The 13,093-nt window shown below is 46.2% G+C and overlaps 1 protein-coding gene across 4 annotated transcripts in view; it reads right to left on the minus strand.

Annotated features, from left to right (window-relative positions):
• Nucleotides 1-5,448: 5,448 nt before the first annotated feature.
• TULP4 (TUB like protein 4) overlaps nt 5,449-13,093 on the minus strand; it is a 180,202-nt gene continuing 172,557 nt past the window's right edge. For all 4 annotated transcript variants that reach the window (XM_075087842.1, XM_075087841.1, XM_075087843.1 and 1 more), the window contains 2 exons: nt 7,882-10,460; nt 5,449-6,100 (listed from right to left, as the gene is read on the minus strand). In XM_075087842.1, the coding sequence (XP_074943943.1) occupies nt 5,984-6,100; nt 7,882-10,460 (2,696 nt within the window). In that variant the 3' untranslated portion in view covers nt 5,449-5,983. The remainder of the gene's footprint in view (nt 6,101-7,881; nt 10,461-13,093) is intronic.

The raw sequence follows: 13,093 nt of genomic DNA on the forward strand, positions 1-13,093 counted from the left end.
ATCTCATTCCTTCGAGAATGGTCCAGGTGAATTCCAACCCTGCAAAGAGGACCTGTGGTGCCTACCTGCAGACTACTCCTGAGGGTAGCAGGACTCTAAATTGGTATTTGCTGATGGAGGATTGTGCTTGCCTTGAAGGTGAAGGGACTTGAAAATGAAAAAATTGATCTTTCAGAATTTTTCCATTTTTGTCAGCAGTATGACAACATTTGCTCTCTTATACTGGGAAAACCATTATGCCAATCTCTAAATAACATAAACAGCTTGCTCTCCTGTGATGGAATCCTAGAAATGGGCATAAAAGGCAACAATCTGAATAACTGCTCTGTGGCCAGGATTTTACGTCTAGCATTCTTCAGGGGTGGTTATATGGAACTGTCAATATAGTTGTTGGCTAATGCTTTATAACTTTCTTAAGAGGATATATGGGTCATTTAAGTCATTCTTACATTATAATCCCACAGTAAAGGGAAAGGTCATTTTGGGTCGATTCTACTCTCCTATGTATCTTGGTGTAACCATGTAGCGAGGCCTCTGTCAGCATGTCACACAAGTGACTCATCTGTTACTACTAATCTCCAAGTCAGACTTGCTGGTCTGGAGTGGTTTGGGCTCTGCAGAAATGTGCATTTTCCAAACTGCTGCTCTGGGAAACACATTCTTAAAAGCTAGTAAAAGTTTACTCTGCCTTCTCTCCCTTTTCTCTCAATCGAATAAGTTTTTGCAGGTGTTGCTCTCTTCATGGGAGACTTTGAACTGTTTCTGACAGGTAACAGGGCACCCAGATAACATAGGATCACACACATCAGGCTGCAAAAAGCAAATGCACAGAAATTGTCTGAGGCAACAATCAGACAAGCTCCGAAATGTGTTTGGAACTTCTGCGAGAACACTAAAAAGACACATCAAGGAAAGCCTGGACCTACGGAAAGTATAGGCTCAAGGCTTCAGCAAAGTCAGATATCTTTGTCTGACACCTGTACACCTTCATGTATCTTCATAAAATCAATGGAACAAAACCGGAGAGAGAAATTTAGAACTGATTTGCTTGTGGTTGCATCTCAGGGAAGTTTATCTAACTGAGATGAACCTGTGTACAGATTTACTGTCATACAACCAATAGTCAGGCAGCCCATGGCACATATTACTGCTGCCTCTGGAACAGAGTGCAAAATTATTAACACGATAATTCCTTTTTTCCCTCTTTTACCCCCCTCTTTCTCACAGTTTCTTAGGGTGCAGCAGAAACATTATATTCTTGCTGTTTCAAGCTAAAATTTGCCACTCCATGCATGGTGCACTTCATACCAGACTTTATGTATCAATTTCTAGACTGTTAGGAGCTATATTTTGAGGATATCAGCCATATTTTTTCAAAAGAGTCAGGTTCTGTGTTGCATCCCTTCGCAACTCCAGGGGAGCCGATTCTGACTTCAAATGGCCACCATGGCCACCAGCTGGCACCAGGGCTTTCTCTGCCCAAAGCTGCTGCAGCCCAAAGCCCGCGGCAGCTGCAGGCTGCTCTTGGCACTGACCTAGAAGGATGCGGGGAGGATGAGCCTGCTCCACCAGGTCTCCGACGGAGCATCTTGAAGCAGCAAAGCTGCTGCAGGCAGCGTCAGGGCTCAGCTCCATAAAGCTCTGCACAGTGCTAGCTCAGATATCAGAAGCACTATGGCTGTGCTAGAATCAGCTGAGCCCAGCTGAAGGAGGAGTGTTATTGGTCTGAGCAGAGGAAAACACATGTACTGCCACACTATTTCTCGTGCCTCAGCTAGCTTATTCCAAGCCAGTTTGCTTGTATCTCTGCTTTTTACAAACTGAGCCTATATGGTTATATCCTTTTTTACCATGTAAGCCACCTTATTTTATTATCTCAAGAAAAAGCACTCTACTAAGAAGAGGGAAAGCAAATCGAACCTTGCATTTTTAAAACCACACCCAACTGAAATATATAGTTAGAAACACGGGAGGAAAACAGTGGAGAGGAACAGGTTTCTGCAGGTCCCATCTACACTCTTTGTAGTCTACACAGTCCTCCATAGCAAACTCACTGCTTTCAGCTGTCAGAAAAATACTTTTGCCTGCCTGCATTATAAAATTTTGCATGCTATCCAGCAAAACCAGGTCTTCCTATATGCATTTTTAACTTCTTGCAGCAAAACATACTGCTAGCAAACAATTACTTACAAAGATGCTCTTTAAATATAAATAAGAAAGTGTGTATAACTCACTGATACATAGTAATAAAATAATCCCTAAATCACTTATTACATTATGCAAGATAAATAATTTGTCTTTTGGACATTAACAGATCTGCATTAAATTATCTTTAAAAAAACCCACTCAAAACTCCCTCAAAAAAAAAAAAACACCAAAAAACCCCCCAAACAAACCCAACAGTAAAACCCAACCAAAAACCCACAAACCCCCTAGACTGTCATAAGTATTGCACAGCTAAAAAAAAACAACTTTGGAAAAAACATACTTAACTAATGGAAATTACTGTATGTATAAAAGAACTAGACATTTCTCAACACTTTGCTACATTCTTCCTAGAAGAACTTAGTTACCTACAGAAAACCTGGGTTTTACTAACGAGATATAAAATGTAACATCTATCTTCTGGCTGAATGCAATAGTGATCTTCAGGATTTAAGTGATTATTTTGGGGGACGGGGGCTTTGAAATTTTTTTCCTGTATTGTATCTCAGTGAAAAATAAAACAACTGCCATTTTCTCTTGTCCTCTGTATAATTTAGGATCCAGTTGCACGCTCAGACATTCACATAATTCCCATTCCTTTCATTAAAATTCTACATATTTGAAAGTATTTTCTCTCTCTAATACTGGGTATTCTCTACGCCACTGAAATCCTCGAATAAAGGGACTCTGTCAAATTATTTTCAAAAAGATAAAAGGTAATCTTATCCTATAGCATATTCTGACAAGTAAATGGGAAGGATGTTGGAAATTGCATTTTTTCCCTAATTTATGATAATTATTCCTTGTGCTTTGCTGGGGCAGAAACCAGGTCTCTCCTGTGCCAAGGCTCTTTGTAAGTGCCATCAGAAGGACCCAGTCATGACCTGGGCCACTGAAACCAAAGCACAAACTCTGCTACTTGTTGTACTGGGTTTCATTTCTTGGTTTTCCATCAGCATAAACCTACTGATAATCGGAAAAAGTTTGGCAATGAACCAAGTGAAGAGGAATACTGACCCCTGGAAGGTTAAAGAGATTGCACACAGAAGTCCTTCTATTCGGATTATATTTTGTTCAGAAAAACCATTCATGTTGTTTCCACATAACGAGAATTCTGGCTTAAAACCACCAGTGATGTTCCTCCAGCTGAAGATGTCTAATGTGACTGAGTGGCCCTTTCCTCAGCCAGCCAGCAAGCAAGCCATGGTATGTTTCTTCTCTTACCATGTTCAGTGTGTGCCTGTTATACTCTAATTAGGGTATGACTGGTTAGCACAGACTTTAGGGCAGGTAAGGACTCTCATCAGCCAGCTTTCCTCCTTGTGTATTGGAATCAGTGGGCTGAGAATTCAGCCCACTGTTTGTACAGCGTGTAACTCAATATAAGACAAAGGGCTTTCTCCACAAAAACCCAAGGGAAACGCTTGGATTTTAAAGGGACCAGAACCAAACCCATTTTGGTTCCTCCGTTCCACACGCATTATACATACAGGCACTCAAACTGCTGAATAAATCATGCATGTGAGAAAGAATAAAAATGGGCCCAGACAACTGATGGAAATTAACAAAAATAATTAATTAAAGCAGATGACGATCTGCTAGATGACAAGAAGAATGTTGCACCTGACCACTTCCACATGTAAGCAGAAGCCACCGAGCTTTGGGACTACACAGGCACAGTACCACCTACTTTCCCCCTCCTTCCTTCCTACTTCTGCTTCCTTGCTCCAAGGAAACCATCTTGCATGTGGTTTTTGCTGGACTTACCCAGCAGGACATTACCTGTGGATGATCTGCCTTGTCATCTCCCTTGGCAACTCTGAAACTGCTCTCTGACTGGCATTACTCCCTCTGTGCTGCACAGCTCTAGAAGCCTCAGCAGAGCAGAAGTTAAAAGCTCACTGTGTGTTGGTAACTTCTACTACAGCAGGGTCTTATCTTAGGTAATATGTTCCTCTGGAATGAATCAAGCACAACACACATCTGCCCTACCGTTAGGATTTAAGAAAAGCAAAGAGAGAAAATCACGCCTATTCATCTTAAGTTATATCAAGTTTTTCAAGTAAGACGTTGAACTGTGGATGAAAGACAAAGACAAAGCAGCCCATTGACACCTCAGCCAATATATCTTTCTCAGTGTGCCTTTCACTTCAAAAGAGTAATTTCTGAAGGAAATCTGCAGCTAAGTTTTGTAATTGAATGTCCAAATAATCAAATGAATAGTTTTGGGTTTTGTGTATCACTGGGGAAACTACTTCCATACAAAAACATATTCTGTAGCAAAATGCAGGCAAGGAGGAAAGAGACAAAGCAAATAAGTATGTGCACAACACATGGACAACACAGAAACTCTTCTGTGCAAGCAACCCTTCTGAAATGCTCAACAGGTCTGCATGTCCACCAGAAAGAACTGCAGAGCCATGCTACAGCTATTAAGCCTTCCTCTAGAACACTCCACCTAAACTTCGGCTTCCCACTCTTATCTGGAGCATTATATTCTCAAACCATAGTCACAAAGACTACTCAAGTAGCAAGGTGATAAAAGGGATGATTCTGTCCAATTTTTCCTTCCTCTTTCAACTCACTTGTTCTCCAGCCTTGATGTTGTTTCTTGTAATGAAAGTGCTTTCCTGATGAAATTGCCTCCTATAATGACTCGTTATACTTCTGTCTACTTCCTAATTCAAGCACTGATACACTTTTGTAGAATTTGATTCATACCAATTGCTAAGAAGACCGAATACACTGGGCCTTCTCATTGGGTTGAAAAACTTTGTTTATAAAGTGTAAACACATCTGAATGAGGAGCATGTACAGGTGTGGCCCTGGAGGTACACGTGGTCACACTGTACCTCTCCCAACTACAGGCCAAATTGGAGAATACTGCTGATCAACATGAGCAAAGAAGCAATGTTCATAGATACTTCCTCCCCTATTTTCTGTCACCTACTGAAGCACGTTTATCCCCAATAACAAAAGAAGCAATGCTTGTAATTATTTCCTCCTCTATCTTCTGTCACCTACTGAAAGTTGTTTATCCCCAATAACAGCACACAAAACAAGCAGACGTCAACTTCTTTGATACATGGGTTTTTAAACCACCCGTTGGTAACAACTGTTTCTCTTCTGAATAACACATCATTATTTATATATTACACATTGACCTAAAGCCTCCATGGAACTTGTGGTGCTTAGTTATTGTCAAAGATCAGAGAAGAAACACATGTCTTCAAGTATCATAGCTTCTTTTTTTTTGCTGCTATCACTGATGTTGTAGTCGTAGTAGTAGTAATAGTAGTAGTAGTACAAACTGGACCAGAAAAAAAGTTATGTTCCCTGTTTTAAAAAGAACAGCATGATATAAGGCAGTCTATCAAAAAGAGCAGTCGTTTTTAATCCCTCTATAAACTTACATCAGCTACTGTAGCAAACACGGCAGAACCACCACAACAAGCCAAAAGCCACACTTCTCCACGTAACACTGAATGGCTCTCAACCCTTCGCTCTTTCTGAGACCCAGCACAATGCTTAAAAAGAAAGAAAACACCTGAAAACAAACAAACGAACAAACAAACAAAACAGAAAACAGCCCCCCACCCTCTACCCCGTGACTGATTAGAGTTTAATGCCCTTCTGTTGGGCACCAAGAGACTTTTCCAGTTTTACTGCCTTCTTCACTCCCAGGCACCTCTGCACACCTAAAGCAGGCTGCCCTGACATTTTCCGGTTTGGACTTTATGAGAAGGTTAACATTTTCCTCTCTCCAGTCTCTACTTGTTCATTTGAGGCGTTGAGTTACATTAGCCAGAGCAACAGCAAAGGCTTGCACTGCAGAAAATGGATACTGAAAGTCCAAAATGTAAGCATTGCCATCAATCCTTCCGAACTGCATCACCTGGGAAGCAGGGGAAGAGGAGAAGGGAAGAAAAAAAGAGAACAAAGTCAAAAAAAGTGGACCACAGAAAAGGAACCAGAGAAGAATAAAAGCTAAATATTTTTGCTCCTTTGTAAGAACCCCTCACCTCTTGAGCTAATATGAATGGGGCTACTCACAGAATGGGGTATGATGCCAAAGAAGAGTAAGAGCACTGTTTTATTTGTCTGTATAGATTATTTGGCTGCAATATTTGACTCCATAGAGTAAACTGAGCTTTAAAACATGCTAGACTTTATACAGCATTGGTATAAGTAGATCATCACCAATTACTTCAGCAGATGTGGGTTACACCAGCACCATGCTTCCTGAAGGAAAATACCATTCTCACCCTCGGAGAGATCCTATAATCAGGAAAACAGGTTTTGTTTTCAAAGAAAGGAGCTTTTAGGGAAGGGGAATAACCAATCTCCTGACTCTAGCACTTCACAGCTGGTAAGCTGTATGTTCTCGGCAGTTCTGTTTGCCTTTGCATAAACTTTGCTGGCACATAATTACACCAAGAATGAACAGGCAAAGTGGCAGTGGGAGCTGTTCGAAATGTAAAGCAAGACTAGTCAGGTTGTTCGTCATTCTTCCACAGGGAATATCTGAAGTTTGGCCTATCATTACTCCTTTTGCATTCGGTTCATCAGAAGCCCAGACCGTATTTGCTTTACAGTGAAGATCCCTGAGCTAGAATGGAGGCTGCCTGTGCAAGCCAAGTCAGGCTTTGCTCCCCCACCAAAAAAACCTACAGCAGGTGATTTTGCACAGTGGTCCGTGGGCACGTATCCACAGCCATTTAACTGAAGAAGAAAGGGGTATAAATGACTCTGATCACTGTGCCTTTTTAATGAGCTGTTGTTACACAGACAGACAAAACCAAGAGACTACCCCTGGTCATGCATGTTGGATATTTAAGACATCTAACTCCCAAGTTAAATCAGAGGGATTTGAGAGGCTTGATGTCTTTAATAAATCAGAAGTGACTTACAGAGATGGGACAGGCTGTACAAGGAAATAAATATGTGTCTCCTGAGTCTCAGTCCAGTGTCCTGCTGATTGGTATCACTTAATAGCCTGGGTTTGGTGTAGTAACATCCCACGTGGGCCAAGGTAAGAGATCCTAAAATTAATGCTTTGATCTTTTGAACTATCCACAGACCCCTCTACACACAGGCAGTTCAGAAGCAGCCCAGGAGCACTTTGTTCTGGGGAGGGTCAGTGCCTCCCTCCTCTAGTATTAAGAACCAGCCCCAGAGGCCTGGTAATGCACAAGGGAAATTTTGGCATGGAAGGAACCTAACTGCCCATCCATTGTCTCTGCCTTAGCTATCTGCGGACTGGCCCACCTTTGTGACCACCACAAGAAGGAAGCAGTGTTCAGTCAGAGAGCTGCTATCCACAATCACCGATGGCAAACGTGGCTACTGTTAGGGAGATAGGTAGTGTTTATTACAAAACCCACCTACCTTCAGCAGTGAGAGCCCATGAGACTAAAGGAGGCCTCTATTCCCACATCCCACTGGAGTAAGACCAAACATATTTTGTACATTTACTTTACAGCTGAACTTTACCCTCCATTCTGAATCTATACCTTTGACGGCTCATTTTTATCAACCATGTGGAAAAGCTTTTTTTCACGGAGCAGCTAACACAAGCAGGAGGCACTTGGCTGCATGAGAGGCAGAGCTTACTTCTGTGATGGCTCTCCTTCTCTCCGTCCCCCACCCTGGCCCACGTGTGTTGCCCCCGCCTACCTGTCGTCCTTCCAGCTCAATCTGGAAGTTTTTTGCTGACTCTTGGGTCACCCGCCCTCCGAAGTCCAGCTGGTAGACTTGAGTTGCCTCGTTCCACAGCGGCTGCTTGTTGGCCATCACATACACAAAGCCCTGGCTCCCCAGCCTCCCGTCCTCCTTCTCGCTGGCCTTCCGGCACTTGAATTCGTCCAGCTCACTGGCTGTCCTCAAACTCCTTTTGGTTTTCCAACCCTTTTTGCTGCCCTGGCTCTGGTTCATCAGTTCATCCCCGCTGATAAAAAGCTCTGGCTCACTCTCTGAACTGTCCTGAAACTCATTCGTTTTGTTTAGCTTCTTGGACTTCAGCTGGTCTTTCTGGCTCTTGACTTTCTTCTTCTCCCTCCCCAGTCGAGGGCTGGATATTAGCGAATTGAAGTCGGTCAGCGTCCTTGCCTCCTTTTTGACCTTGCCCTCAGTGATAGCTTGCACGTTTCCTTCCTCGGCTCGACTGTCCAGGCGCTTGCGGCTCTTCTTGCCAAATTTGTCTGTCCTTTGAGGAACGGGGCTTTCTGTCAAGGAGAGTACCTCCTGGAAGGTGTCTGCTGTCTCCACCATTACCTCTGTACCCACATGGCCCTGCAGCTCTGCCGGCGGAGGAGACATCACCGGCTTCTCCACCACGAGGAGTGGCTTGGGAGGCAATGTGCCCTGGGGGTTCTGTACGGGTGGACAGGTGCTGTAGGAGCTCCAGGGGTGCAAGGCGATTGGTGGCAGCTGTAAACTAGAGCAGGCGCTACTTCCCGGATACATGGGTGGCAAAGGGCAATAGGAGAGGTTGGATGGATAACCTGGCTGAAGCACAACTGTGGGCTCCTGCTGTGCAAACTGCGTTGGGGCCAGAGCTTCTTTGGGGGAGCAGGGGGGCTGCATTCCCTGAAGGGGAGGGGCATTGTAGCTTCCTGGGTAAGGTACTCCAACCCCATAACTCGCCTGGAAAGTGGCAGTGGGACTGGTTGGGGACTTGGGGGAAACAAATGGCACTCGAGACATATCCAGATGTTGAGTTTGACCAATGATGAGAGGAGTAGGTTTTAGAGGGTTGGGCACTGAGCTCTGAGCTGTCCTTTCCTGAGGAACCCATATCTCTTCACTCACCATAGGGTCCCACTGGTACGGTGGTGGCCGTTTTACACCAAGGGCAGCCTCCGTCAAGGACACAGGTACATGCCGTATTGACTTCTCTACTGGGCAATGCTGAGAAAGGGCCTCATCCTCCGTGAAGGCAGAGTTGATATAATCTGCTCGGTCACGGGAATTGTCAGGTGGGCTCAGCAAGCTGTAAGAGGACTGGGAGGCCAGAGGCGAAGTACTGACAGAGTGAGCGATGACAGAGCTGTGCTGGGAGCCACTCGCCGTGCTCAGATCAGGTCTCATGCCACCAATACTGGAAGTGCTGCTACTAGCGTTGGCACTAGTGATGTTGCCCACACCACCAGCGCTTGCGTTGCTGCCGCCACTGCTGCACTGACTGCAGGTGTACAGGGCGGTGGGTACTCTCTGCTGGTATTGCGCTGTCACAACACTGCTCTTGGCCTTCGGGGGAAGTTGCAAGGTGGCTCTCTGACTGTCCACCAGCTGAGCCATTTTCAGGGCTGCCTCTCTGCTGTTCCTCCGCAGAGTTGCATGAATGATACTGCTGTCCAGCCTCTGTGTGATGCTTCTGCCCTGGGACAGCTGGCTGGCAATATCAGGGTAGGGCGGTGGGTCCCCAGTTGGGATGGAGTAACGGGGGACTGTGAGCCGATTCAGGGTGGCGCTGGTGCAGGGCTGCTGCATCTTCTTCTCAGAGGCGGTGATGCGCAAGGTGGCGGAGCTGCCGGGCCCTGGCAGGGTGTAGGTGCTCTGGGCACAGAGCATCCTGGTGCGAGGCCGGCACACCTCCTCCACATTCCCACTGCTGTCAAAAGTTGTTATCCGCTCATACCCCAGGGGTGTCTGGTAGTGCCCCGCTGGGTAGAGGGAGAATTCCCCCTTTTTCAGACAGAGGTCGAGGGGTGGCTGCAGGGGGCCGGGTGGAGGCGGTGGGGCGGCCGTAGGTGCGGCAGGGATTGTGCCAGGGTAGGGCGGTGGAGGGTTCATCTTGGTCAGCTGCAGCTCCTGGGTGGCCCCAAAGATGACGGTGTCCCCTTCCACCAGTTGAGGTCCCGGCCGCGGGGCCTTGGCCTTGGGTGGGGGCTCGTGCTCACGGTCGCTATGGTCCCGCAGGTCAGCCAGGGCAATGGCAGGGGGCGTGGGGGGCAGCGGGGCAAGGGTGGGGGGCACGGGAGGGGCACGACCCAGCTCCCCCCCAGCCAGCGCCCCAGCCCCGGGGCCAGGAAAGCGGCCCGGCACCCCCGGGAAGGGCCCCGCCCCTTCGCCCCCTGCTTCTGCCGGCGGATTGGCCAGCACATCCAGCTGCACGTTCTGATTGGCCAGAAGTGACTGGACCAGGCCGATGCTCTGTGTGGGCGACATGGCCTGGGCAGAGCTGTGGATGGGGGCGATGGGGATGTTAACGGTGCACGGCGGGCTGCTGGCAGGGGCACCAGGGGCACCGGGCACTGCAACAAACAACACAGCATGTCACAGAATCATAGAACCATGTAGGTTGGAAAAGACCTCCAAGATCATCAAGTCCAACCATTAACCTAGCACTTCCAAGTCCACCACTAAATATAACCCTAAGCACCACATCTATGCATCTTTTAAATACCCCCAGGGAGGATGACTCAACCACTTCTCTGGGCAGCCTGTTCCAATGCCTGACCACTCTTCCAGTGAAGATATTTTTCCTAATATCCAATCTAAACCTCCCCTGATGCAGCTTGAGGCCATTTCATCTCATCCTATCGCTAGCTACCTGGGAGAAAAGACCAACACCCACCTCACTACAGCCTCCTTTCAGGTAGTTGTAGAGAGCGATAAGGTCTCCCCTCAGCCTCCTCTTCTCCAGACTGAACAATTCCAGTTCCCTCAGCTGCTCCACATAAGACTTGTGCTCCGGATGCTTCATCAGCTTCGTCACCCTTCTCTGGACATGCTCCAGAAGGGGACCCCTCAGTACAAGAGGGGGACATGCCCCCTCTTGTACTGTCGAGCCCCAAACTGAACACCGTATTTGAGGTGTGACCTCACCAGTGCCGAGTACTGGGGCATGATTGCTTCCCTCCTCCTGCTGGCCACACTATTCCTGATACAAGCCAGGATGCTGTTGGCCTTCTTGGCCACCTGGGCACACTGCTGGCTCACATTCAGCCGGCTGCCAACCAGCACGCCCAGGTCCCTCTCCACCGGGCACCTTTCCAGCCACCCTTCCCCAAGCCTGTAGCATTGCATGGGGTTGTTGTTACCCAAGTGCAGGACCTGGTACTCGGCCTTGTTAAACATCATGCAATTGGCCTCGGCGCATCGATCCAGCCTGTCCAGATCCCGCTGTAGAGCCTTCCTGCTCTCGAGCATATCAACACTCGTCCAATTTGGTGTCAGCTGCACACTTAGTGAGGGTGCACTCAATCCCCTCCTCCAGATCATTGATAAAGATATTAAACAAGACTGGCCCCAAAACTGAGCCCTGGGGAACCCCACTTGTGAACGGCCACCAACTGGATTTAACTCCATTCACCACCACTTTTTAGGCCCAGCCATACAGCCAGTTTATATCCAATGAAGAGTATGCCTGTACAAGCCATGAGCAGCCAGTTTCTCCACAAGAATGCTGTGAGAAACGGTGTCAAAGGCTTCACTAAAGTTTAGGTAGACAACATCCACAGCCTTTTCCTCATCCACTCAGTGGGTCACTTTGTTTGATCCACTCACAGACCTGTGGCTGCTGCCACCTCTTTTTTGCCTAGGTCCTTTGTCCTAGGACCACTAATGTGGCCTCCTGGCTTCCTCTACGGCTGCTGCTATCTGATGGTGAGGCACTCCTTCTAGACTTCTGACTCCTTCTAGAGCCAGTTATGTGACACTGTGCCATGCTCAACTGAGCTTCAGGAGGAGTATGAAATGATGCTTCTCAAGACTGCCCTGATCTAACAGCATTAAAGAGTTTTGACTTGGATGTTTTTTTGCCATAAAACCAAACAAAAAGTGGAGGAAAAAAAGAACGTCAAAGACCTGCACTGAAGGCACTGTATAGTCTCTAGGATAATGTCCCTAGTCTCAATGAGTTTAGGAAAACTGGAGAATACAGACAGCAGTGGGGGAAAGCAAAGTATTATATCTGAAGTATAGGGGGTGACAAAGCAACCAGTATCAGAAAAAGAAGGGAAATGAAACAAAGAGAGAGAGAAACGTGATGGAATGAAATAGACAAAACTTATAAAAGGTTTTTGAAAGAAGATTTGTAAGGAAATGATGTGAGGAAATAGATGGGAAGCCAAAAAGATTCAAGAAGTGGGTACTGTAGTCAGGGCAACTTCAGCGTGCAATCAGAAATGTGAAAAGAAGAGATACACAGGAAAAGTTTCCTACACATGGTGGTGGTGAACATGGGACAGTGAGGCAAGATGCAATTCTGATGATTTTAAGCAGAAGCATGGAATTTGCTCAGCTGCTTGCAAATCCTTTTGCAGGAAGTGGTGAGAGGGATTCCAATAGGAACTGCCACTGAAAAGCTGGAACATGGCAGGGAAATGAGGACACTGGAACCAAGTACAGGTGCAGAAGTCAAGATAAGAAGGAACAAAATAGAATAATGAGGGGAAACAGTAAATACTATATTAAAACCCCCAAGAATTTTGCATATGCTCTATTAGTTTTCATGTATAAAAGCCATGGAAAATGATAAGTGAGTTGCGTCAGCAGATTTATGAGAGGAAAAGAGACTAGAGTCATATCCAGGATCCTAGAGTCATATCCAGGATCATTTAAGTGTGCCAAATTTTGTGGAGATCTCTGATTTGCAAGACCAGATCAGGCAAGAGATCCATTAGTCAGGACTCCTCTAGCCACTGCCCAGTTCCAAATGAATTTCTAATTAAAATTCTAGTCATCCACGTATGCCTTGTTATTATATTTTTGATAGCATTAGGCTTTGGTCAGCATTAGTCATGAACGTGGTAGGTGTACAGACAGGTCTGTGGCTACGCTGGCAAATTTTTACAGTAGTTCTGTTCATTTCTTTAGAAGACGACCGACAGGTAAACTTAACTGACCCTAATGCAGTGTAGTTCTGTGCTCAGCTGGCAGGCCA

This window comes from Phalacrocorax aristotelis, chromosome 3 (genome assembly GCF_949628215.1).
Source record: "Phalacrocorax aristotelis chromosome 3, bGulAri2.1, whole genome shotgun sequence".
Taxonomy (NCBI): domain Eukaryota; kingdom Metazoa; phylum Chordata; class Aves; order Suliformes; family Phalacrocoracidae; genus Phalacrocorax; species Phalacrocorax aristotelis.